The 11,487-nt window shown below is 43.8% G+C and overlaps 1 protein-coding gene across 1 annotated transcript in view; it reads left to right on the top strand.

The window, feature by feature from the left end:
- Positions 1 to 11,487, top strand: part of LOC135050554 (uncharacterized) — a 1,514,661-nt gene that overhangs the window by 588,399 nt on the left and 914,775 nt on the right. Inside the window, exon 6 of the mRNA XM_063957025.1 lies at positions 10,127 to 10,186. Coding sequence (XP_063813095.1) covers positions 10,127 to 10,186 — 60 coding nt within the window. The remainder of the gene's footprint in view (positions 1 to 10,126; positions 10,187 to 11,487) is intronic.

The following is an 11,487-nucleotide window of genomic DNA, read 5'->3' as shown; positions in this document are numbered from 1 at the left end:
GTCGCGGGCAACGCCGCGTCACACGCCGGCCCGCAACAGGAAGCGGAAAACGTCACCATAGCAACACACCAACGTTGCTAGGTACCTCAGCACGCCGGGCGTCCTGTCAATGGCACGTCCCCGGAAGCGCTTGAACCTGCGTCCTCCAATCGGCGGCCGGGAGAGGGGCCCGTAACCAAGGAAACCATTACCAAACATAAACAAGAAACAAAACACAAAAAGCGGGTCTACATGCTGCATAAACAAAAGATCACACTAGTGAGTTTGGAGCTGAAGCAGGTGAACAACATACTGTAAATAAAGCAGGACCTCAAAAGATATAATAAATAGTTTGATTACGATCTCGATCGTGATTCATACATTATATGCATAATGATCATTCAAATATTAAAGCCCTCAGCTAAACACTGTTACAAAATGTTACTATTAACGAACCAATCAATGATAATTAAGTTCAAAACATTAAATACTACCCACAATTCTAGTGTTGCAGCATTTAGGATATATCAAGAATAATCTTATTTCATGATCCGCTAGAAAAAAATTAGAATAAATCCAGCTTTATATACTCATAAAAAACATAAAAAAAGATAGATTTTCATTCAAACCCGCAGGTGCGATAGTATTAAGATCAAAAATCCATCGCGCCTCCAGTTGTAGTAACTTTTTATCACGATCACCCCCTCTCGCCATTGGGGGGACATGGTCCACCAATTTATAACGCAAAGTTGCCATGCTGTGGCCTGCTTCCTTAAAATGGCGCGCCACTGGTTGCTCCGTAGGTTTTCCTTCTAGAGCCATTCTAATGGCAGATCTATGTTGTGCTGCTCTTTCTCGGAAGGTACACATAGTCTTGCCCAGTGGCGGATCCAGGGGAGGGGCACACAGGCCCGTGCCCCCCCTGTCATTTCTAGCACTTTTTTTTCCAAACATGAGCAGCAGCACTGCAGCGATCAGGCAGCGTTAACTGACTACTTCCGTGATGGCTCCTCCCCGGGTCTGCCTCCAGCTCTGTCTCCTCTACAAGAACAAGCAGGCACACAGCTGCAGGAGTGAAGATAGGTCAGCCGTTGTGCCTATCATTAGGTGGGCTGGACTATTCAAATGCATGCTGACATGGCTCGGAGCCCTGTGGAGGCGTCAGCTCAGCATGAGACTGGAGCGGAGCTGGCCACGCACACTGACACTGGTGAGTTGCAGCAGTGACAGCACTGTGCTGAGGCTGTGACACTACAATGTGTTAGGAGGCTGTAAATACGTGACATACGCTGGTACTTGGCTGACAGGAACTTTGATGTGACTATTAGATCCGTAGTACTGTGAGTCTGTGCGCTGACCCCATAATACAGCTCCGTTTTATGGGCTGTGACCCTGGGCTGATAACCCTGTGTTCTGGCTGCAGAAAGCCTGTAGCCAGAGCCAACTAATGTGCTGTATATCTTTCCTGTCACACCCAGATGGCAGCGTGTGTGCACTCTGGTGCAGAACTAACCCCTCACTGGCTGTCAGAACATGCTGAAGCTCTATATGCATATATTTCACACATACATGTATGTTGCACAGTCACACATACATACTGCACACATGCCCACTGCACACATACATACTGCACACGTGCCCACTACACTTCCGCCACTGCACACATACATACTGCACACATGCCCACTGAACACATACATACTGCACACATGTCCACTGCACATATGCCCACTGCACACATACATACTGCACACATGCCCACTGCACACATACATACTGCACATATGCCCACTGCACACATACATACTGCACATATGCCCACTGCACACATACATACTGCACACATGCCCACTGCGCACATACATACTACACACATGCCCACTTGCATACTGCACACATGCCCACTATTACACATATGCCCACAACGCTTACGCCTACTGCACACATACCCCTTGAACACATAATAGTGCACACATGCCCACTACACACATACATTTTTTATTTAAATTGCGCTCAGTGAGGCAGTGATGCGCTGTTGTCAGTGAGGCGGAGATGTGCTGCTGTCAGTGAGGCAGTGATGCGCTGTTGATGTGCTGCTGTCAGTGAGGCGGAAATGTGCTGCTGTCAGTGAGGCAGTGATGCGCTGTTGTCAGTGAGGCGGAGATGTGCTGCTGTCAGTGAGGCGGAAATGTGCTGCTGTCAGTGAGGCAGTGATGCGCTGTTGTCAGTGAGGTGGGGATGCATCGCTGTCAGTGAGGCAGTAATGTGCTGCTGTCAGTGAGGCGGGGATGCGCCACTGTCAGTGGGGCGGGGATGAGCCGCTCTCAGTGAGGCGGGGATGTGACGTTGTCAGTGAGGGGGGGATGTGCTGTTGTCAGTGAGGCGGGGATGTGCTGCTGTTAGTGAGGCAGAGATGTGCTGCTGTTAGTGAGGCAGAGATGTGCTGCTGTCAGTGAGGCAGAGATGTGCTGCTGTCAGTGAGGCAGAGAAGACATTGAAGGGGCCGTGAAAGTGCTGTGGTGTGGACATTGAAGGGACTGGTGGGGGGTGTTGTGGTTATTGAAGGGGGAGTGCTGTGAGCTGGACATCTCCGCTTTATTTTTACAACTGACTATAATGCACAGGCTGTGGAAAGGAGCCAGGCTGCCATTACTTGGAACAGTCATCCGGAAGGATCGGTCATCGACTAGGAGACAAAAGACCCACAACATAGCAAGCAGGTAAGTGGAATGGCCTTGCTTTTTGTGTGTACCTCCCAGTGTGACTATAATGAGGGGTGTGGTTCATGGGGATTGCATATCTTGTGAGGTCATGCCCCTTGTAGTGATACCACCGCCCTTTACTGTAAGCATGCGTGCCGAAGGTGCGTGCAAATACAACTCGTACCACAGACATTCTCCCCTTCCCCTATCATGGTGCCCCCCCTGTAATTTTTTTCTGGATCCGCCCCTGGTCTTGCCTACATATGCCAGTCCACATGGGCATTTAATAATATAAACAACGAGCTTCGAAGTGCATGTGAGGATGGAGAACTGATGATCCAGTTTCCAGATATCTGCAGGTCGTACATCCTGTGCACTTGTATGAACCCGGAGGTTTACTCAGAAAATGTGACCTAAGTTCTCTTTGTGGTGAGACTATATCAGTATGGACTAGCCAGTCTTTTAAGATTTTTCCTCTCCGATGACACTTGAGTAAAGTGCTGTCACTTAATGCAGGGATAGTATTGTCAGAACTCACAATTGGCCACAAAAGGTTAGCATTTTTCTTAATAACGTTGCTAGCCATCGTGTAAGTAGTTACCAATGGCAGTGCTTTACGCACAGCTTTTGTTTTTCTTAGTAAACATCGCTCACGTGGCATAGCAAGGGCTTTTTCCTTTGCTTTAATAAGATCATTTCTTCTATATCCCCTCTGGAGGAACTTCACCATCATGTCCTCAATTTCTTTCTCTGCATCCATGATGTTAGTTGAAATTCGTCTCGCTCTCAAGAACTGGGAATAAGGAAGTCCTTTTTTCATAGCTTCTGGATGAAAGCTGTTTGCATGGAGTAATGTGTTTTTATCAGTGGGTTTGTGATACATGGATGTTGACAGCCCAATATTGTTTCTTGCAATTTGAACATCCAGATAATGGATCGTGTCAGTACTCACCTCATAGGTGAATTTAATGTTATTGTCCATTTGATTAATTGATGTCATATGTTTCACAAAGTCTTCTTGCTTTCCAGCCCAAATTATGAGCAGGTCATCGATATAGCGTAGAAAGAGGGTCAAATTTTTGGCAAAGGGCATATTCTCCAAGAATAACCTTCTCTCGACTGACAGCATGTACGCATTAGCAAACGCTGGGGCCACGTTGCTCCCCATAGCGCACCCCAAGCGCTGTAAATAAAACACACCATCAAACAGAAAAAAGTTCTGTGTTAGGGTTTTCTCCAATAGCAGCAAGAAGAATTCTATGTCAGGGCCTTTATAATGGGGGTTATCCATCAGAAGTTGTCTCATTGAGGAAATGCCCTCATTGTGTGGTATATTGGTGTATAGGCTTACCACATCTATGCTGGCTAAAACACATTCATCAGGTAACTGTGTGCATCCTTGAAGACGGAGTAAAAGTTGTGTGGTATCCATGAGTACAGATGGTTCTGCTTGAATCACAGGCTGCAAATAGAAATCAAGGTATCTAGAAATCACGTTGTACAAAGATCCCCGGGCCGAGATTATCGGGCGTCCTGGAGGGGCAGAGAGGCTCTTGTGCACTTTTGGTAAAGTATACAGGATTGGTACTACTGGGTGGTCCACCGTCAACGCCCTCAAAGTGGTTTTATCAATAATACTTTTTTGATGTGCCTCAAGGAGTATTGCATCAATTTCCCTTTTAAACGGTGCTGTAGGGTTTCCTCCCAATTTTTCATACACCGCTTGGTCATTCAACTGCCGGTGGATTTCTTCAACATATCGGTGGCGATCTTGTAGCACAATGGCCCCACCTTTATCTGCCGCACGTATTACCACCTCTCTGTTATCACTCAATCCCCTCATAGCCTCGAACTCCCCGTGAGTCAGGTTTAGCGGAGATTTGGTTAATTTCTTGATCCCTAAATTTACAGTGGATTCAAGCATTCTTGAATAGCTTTTAATGGATGCATTATGTGTCTGAGGATCAAAACGTGAGACTGGTCTTAAAGGGTGGTCAGGACTTTCAGTCCCTGCATTTGTTGAATATTTTCCAAAATGTTCCTTCAGCTTTAAGTTTTGCTGATGTTTCCATGCATCTACCTTCCACTCAAAGTTGTCAAACCGTGTAGTGGGTACATATGTTAGTCCTTTATTTAAAAGACTTGTTTCTTCCTTAGATAGTGTATAGGAGGATGAGTTGATGATGAGGTCATTAGGGGGAATTAGCGCTTTCCTCTTCCTCTCCCCTTGGCCACCCCTCCGTGTGTGGTGACGTAGTCTCTTCCTCGCGCACCCCTGGTGCGCGTAGCAGCCCCTAAAGGGGGTTTGTTACCATTAGTACTGGTTGAGGGTTCTTGTTCACTGGTGGTGCTTTCCCCCGTGGAGGCCTCCGTATCAGTCAGAAAACGTCTTGCATTACGTTTATTAAAGAACTGTTTCCTTCTTTGTGGATACCGCCCCGTGGCCCAAGGGTACACTGTTTGATCCTCATAATCCTTGTTTACTGTTAACAACTTGGATTTTTTATATTTGATCAGTTCTTGCTTATACAGTTCAACCTTTTGGTTCAGCTTTGTCATCCAATCTGTATTGGGGTCACTGGTCAAAAGAGGTTTAGAAGAGATTTCTACCTCTGATATTTTGCTTTTGGTTTCATTCATGATTCTACTTCTAGTAGATTCTTCTATTATCAATAACTTCCTGTTGCGGGCCAGCGTGTGACGCGGCGTTGCCCGCGACCGGAAGTAGGTGGGGATTGTGATTTGGTTCTGGGCATTGTGATCTATATAAAGCATGTTCTTCTCACTTAAGTTTGTATCCTGACGAAAGGTGTCAATAAAGTGCACCTGAAACGTTGAAACTATGCTTGTGTAGCTGGTCTGTTTTCTAGAAACCGTGGAGTGCCGCCCGTCTCGCTCTCTCTCTCTCTCTCTCTCTATATATATATATATATATACATATATAAAATATATATATATATATATATATATGTTTGGTTAGGATGCCAGTGGTTAGAATGCCGACAGCGGCATCCAGACATCTGCTAGGTGGGTATTCTACCCCTCTAAGCCTAACCCTCCCTACCCACAGGCTAAACCTAACCCTCCCTCAGCCTAACCCCCCACAATTAGGGGCTCATTTATCAAACCATGGAGAGTGATAAATAGCACAGTGATAAAGTACCAGCTAATCAGCTCATAACTGTCATGTTACAGACTGTTTAAAAAATTACAGTTATGAGCTGATTGGTTGGTACTTTATCACCATGCTATTTATCACTCTCCACGGCTTGATAAATCTGGACATAAAAGTGCCTAACCGCAACCCTCCCCGCTGGCTAACCCTAACCCCCCTGCAGCCTAACCCTCCTCCTTGCAAACGTAATCCTAACCCCCCCCCACCTTGCAGCCTAACTCTCCCTGCAGCCTACCTCTAACCTCCTCCCCCCCCCCTCCCTGCAGCCTAACCCTAGTGCCTAATGTGATTGATGTCGGAATCCCAGCGTCTGATCAGTGTCGGGATTCCGGTGTCGGTATACAACTCCATGTTGCTGTTGCTCAGCTCCCATGTGTAACTGTGATGGGCCTAACACCTCAAGCAGTTCTGCTCTCACCCACGTCTGATTGGTGCATATTGCATCCATTAGTGCTTTATAAAAAAAAAAACACAATATAGTAGGACAGTGCTAAGCTGGGCGGGCTCCTGAACACTTGTTTTCCTCCATGGGCGGCTGCGGCCCTGCAAGCATAGCTGTGTAGGGCCGAGGCGGACAGACGATGAGCTGAGTGTTGCAGAGGCAGGAGGGACAGTTACTTTAGTTACTCCTCTGGGGGTGGTACCCTCCAACGTCTGTCTAAACTCTGATGCATTTTTACTTTTAATTATAGAATAAACATGCTGCATGCAAACGGCTGGTGGTGGACAGCAGGGACATGGAGGGCCCTGAGATAGGGGGCCCTGGGAGAACGTATTCCCCCCCTTCCCTTTTAATCTGGCTCTGGTAGTGTGAACTTTGTGAGGTGTTCTGCAGCGTCTGTCGTTGGCTGCTGTGGCCTAGGCGCTAGAGAGAGGTACCTGGTTGGTGTGAACATCTAGTAGTGGGTACTATTGAGGCACTATTAGGGGGGAGCAGAACATCAGGACAGGTAAGATATATCTTTCATGGGTCACACTTATGGAGTGTGAGAGTGTGTGCCTATAACAGGCACATCTGGAAAAATGTTATGTGTAGCGTGTGCACAATTCTTGATGGGTCATATATTACGCCAACGCAGGTAGTATCTACAGGTCTCTATGTGTTAGATGTAACACTGCTCCTTGATATCTCCCTATATATATATATATATATATATATATATATACATATGGCTAGATAGATCTGCCTGCAGCTTGTTGTCTGATTTAGCCCATTCAAGAGGCCATACATAGTGTGTTGCTGTTATGAACTGTGTATTTTGCGGTGGTTGTTGGGGTTGTTTGTATCATATGATCTCTGTATTATATGGCACTCACTATGATGCCCTCTGTATTATATGGCACTCACTGTGATGCCCTCTGTATTATATGGTGGTCACTGATGCTTTTTGTAATTTGTGGCGGACCACACTGTGCAGGTTTCATAGGAGTCTGGCGATGGGGGTGAGGTTAGTCAGAGAGTAAAGCCGAATGCTGAGTCCCGGGTGTCACATGGCAGCTGTGAGACACGCAGTGCCAATCCCTGGGATAACCAGTTAGCACATATATTACATACACCATAACATGTATGTTTATATGTGCTAACCTTCACCCCCTGCACTATGTGGTCGGTGCTGCAGCCGCCGCTGGTGGTCATTGACGCTTTCTGTATTATATAGTGGTCATTGTGATACTCTCTGTATTATATGGCAGTCAATGCGTTGTCTGTGTTATATCGTGGCAACCGATGCTCTCCATATTATATGTCAGTCACTGTAATGCTCTGTATTATGTGGTGGTCACTAAGATGCTGTCTGTATTATATGTATTATACTAAATATTTAATCATACAAAGGTTGAAAATGAAGAACATTTTCCGAGAGTGCGATTTCAAGGTACAAAGGGGAGATTGTAATGTTTTTTTTTGCCATAGACATAAAAGGTAGTACACAAAAGAAAAGTTTTAGCTATCAATAATAATTATAATAATAATAATAATAATAATAATAATATTAATTATTATTATTATAATAATAATAATACTACACACAAAACCTATAAAAGTTACCACTGGCAACGGAACTGTTTTATTAGCGCTATCTCAGGATGGCAATGACAGTTTACATTGTTTTTTTTTATATAGATATATTTTTAAATGTAAAGACTTTTTTTAGTTTTTTCATCATCATAAATATTTTTTTATTTTACATTTTATTTGTATCTTTAAACTAAAAAGTATAACTGTGAACCCAAACCAGCTCACGCGTGCACATCTGAAATGCAGTAAGTTAACCCTGATTTTTTTTCTTCATTTTTTATAAATGTAAACTATTCTTATTCTAGCACTCAGGAAAAGGCAGACAATACAGTTCTCACCCTTTCATAAAAAAAACCCCCCTTTTTCTTGTTATAGGGGGTCATTCCGAGTTGTTCGCTCGCTAGCAGATTTTAGCAGCATTGCACACGCTAGGCCGCCGCCCTCTGGGAGTGAATCTTAGCTTAGCAGAATAGCGAACGAAAGATTAGCAGAATTGCGAATAGAAAATTCTTAGCAGTTTCTGAGTAGCTCGACACTTACTCCTGCACTGCGATCAGTTCAGGCCGTTTCGTTCCTGGTTTGACGTCACAAACACGCCCTGCGTTCGGCCAGCCACTCCCCCGTTTCTCCAGACACTCCCGCGTTTTATCCTGGCACGCCTGCGTTTTTCCGCACACTCCCAGAGAACGGCCAGTTTCCGCCCAGAAACACCCACTTCCTGTCAATCACACTCCGATCACTTCAACGAGGAAAATTCTTCATTCAGACGTGAGTAAATCTACTAAGTTTTGTGCTAAAATACTTAGCGCATGCGCATTTTTGCCTTAATCGCTCTGTTGCGAAAATCGGCAACGAGCGATCAACTCGGAATGACCCCCATAACTCCACTATAAAGTGGTTGAAGGTATGTACCAGCTATGTCCTCCATAGAGATAGCCATGCCCACGGTACTGGCCACACCCCCACATCAGTCATTCCACCGCAGCAATTTTCCCAGCCCCTACAGGGGCATGCAATAGGCCCTTCATAAATTTCAGCTCCAGGCCCATGTGGACATTAATCTGGCACTGCTTTTCCCTCATACCTGGATGCCTCTCTTGCACACCACAGCTCCACCAGGTGCCAGCCTTCGGCATTGTAGAGTCCATATGCTTCGACAGGAAGCAACACTCATGGGTATCACAAACACAAAAATATACAATTTGCTAAGTAAAATATACATAATTGCAGCTTGTGAGTTATTCCTGTTTTTTCTCAATGTAGCAAGAAGTTCCTACAGCAGTCTTCTTTATACCAGTCATGTTGGTTACATGGAAAGTCAGAGTATTGATTGAGTGGAGAATGTACGTAACAGAGTTTATTTCTATAGTCCGAAAGAGGGGCACATATAAATCCTTCCTTTCTGTGGCTAAAGGAAGAAAGAAAGTAATAGAACTTAGCAGTAGTTGGATAATGTCAGGTACACTATAGGGATTAATACATCAAGTGGCAAGTTAGTAAGATAGGTTCAAACCATTGATATTATTATGAGCCTCCTTTGTTTTCATAAAATGATATAATTTGTGGAATGCTGGCAGCTCATTGTGGCATAATGGGTATCAGACTTGACTCAATAACATCTTGGTTTTTAATGCAATTATGACCATGGGCAAAATTTACTATCGTTCGATTTTGATTTTGAAAGGATTTTGACATTCTGTTTCCATTCGATTTGGGTTGAACAGATTTACTAAAGACCAAATCGAGTGTCAAATGTATTCTATTGCCAAATTCAAACTCCCATCCCAATAGAAATTGAATTTCTGAAAAACATCAATGTTTTCCCATAGCCCAATAACCACATTTATTTCATTATGATTTTCATACTATCTATCTATCTATCTATCTATCTATCTATCTATCTATCTATCTATCTATCTATCTATCTACAATATCTATCTACAATATCTATCTATCTATCTATCTATCTATCTATCTATCTATCTATCTATCTATCTATCTATCTATCTATCTATCTATCTATCTATGTCTGTCTTATCTATTGTCTGTATATGTGTCTGTCTACTATATGCCTATCTATGTATTTACCTAGTATCTGTCCATCCATCCATCCATCCATCCATCCATCCATCCATCCATCCATCCATCCATCCATCCATCCATCCGTTTACGCATCTGTGTACCCATCTACTGTACCCATCTTTTCTGGAATGTAAAGAATTCACAAACAGATATATTTTTATGTTGTTTCAGAGTGGACTCATCTCATTTACTGAAGAGTGCAATGAGTCAACTGCAGCATTGAAGAGACAGGTAATCACTCTATTTATATATCTCCCTGCGTGATTCTCATTGTACCAGGTGTCAGACACAGAGTCAGCCTTTACACCGCCATGGAGCCCTGTTTGCTTACAGGCCCCTAAGGCAGTTAAAGGTTACTGAAAGCAGATTATTTCAGAATGCTAGGAGTAAGGAGATCTGTGGGGCCAGTATAAATGTTGTGAAAATCATGAAAATAAAATATAGAAAGATTTATACACATATTGTTAAAGTAACTTTGAAAATAATGTTTAGTCTAGTAATTTCTGTGTAAAATGATCTCATGTCAACGCATGCCATTGGAAAAGAAACGTACTGTACTAGTGGTAATGGTTTAGTCATGTTTGTATATATTGTGGGTGTAAGCTACTTGTCTGTAGACGTACTGTCTCACTTCAGCCCAATTTTCTTGACAAAGGCAATTTGTAGAACATTTTTTTAACAAAAAGTTGTTGTTGCTCTGTTAGTATTGTCAGAAATACTGTATATTGCTCTGTTTGTACTTTAAAGTGGATTTTAAGGTAGAAAATTTTATGAAACTGATTCTGAGAAACCAGACGAACAACTTATAAAATTGCTGTCATCCGTCTGTGCATGGCCACACAGTAGCGTGAGGATGTTGTGCGGCACAGACATCATATGCACTATACCAGGAGACCGCTCAGTGGGGAAGGTATGAGGAACCTGTGAATGTCAATGCATTAGATAGCTGTACCTACTACTACAGTATCTGTGATGCGTGTCAACGTCACTTACTGTTGGTGAAGCCTTTGGTGGACGTCTATGCTGGAATAGATAGACATACTAAGACATGAAGCTTAGATATTCTGTTGGTTTTACATGCATTTACGTTGAGCTGCAAAAGTTTGATCTGCATTTCATTGCAATATAAATACATGTAAGAGCCCCTTAAAAAATAGGCGTTTACTCTAGTGCTGTGCTGGTTGAGCATTGGATCCTTCTAAACTTTACATTCTTGATAGTGTAAGTTCAGGTTCCTCAATGACCGCTGTCCTCATGTTCTATGGGTAGGAATAAGGAGCAGAATACCCTGCTTCTGATACAGAGTCGCGTACTGTGGGGCAAATTTAGATGTGGTTGGAGTAGCTATCACTGCTGCCTCCTTGTAAGCAGCAACAATAGCTCTGTATGTAAATACAGCAGGAGGCATCTGTTATAAGTAGACGCCTCCTGCTGCAGTAATGATCCATGCTGCGTCCCAGCTTCCAATCACTGTGACACAATCGAATGGCTTGCGGCACCAATGGGGTTGCACGAGCCGCCCGTCACAGATC

Source organism: Pseudophryne corroboree, chromosome 1 (genome assembly GCF_028390025.1).
Source record: "Pseudophryne corroboree isolate aPseCor3 chromosome 1, aPseCor3.hap2, whole genome shotgun sequence".
In the NCBI taxonomy this organism is placed as follows: Eukaryota; Metazoa; Chordata; class Amphibia; order Anura; family Myobatrachidae; genus Pseudophryne; species Pseudophryne corroboree.
This window is presented reverse-complemented; position numbering and strand designations above follow the sequence as displayed.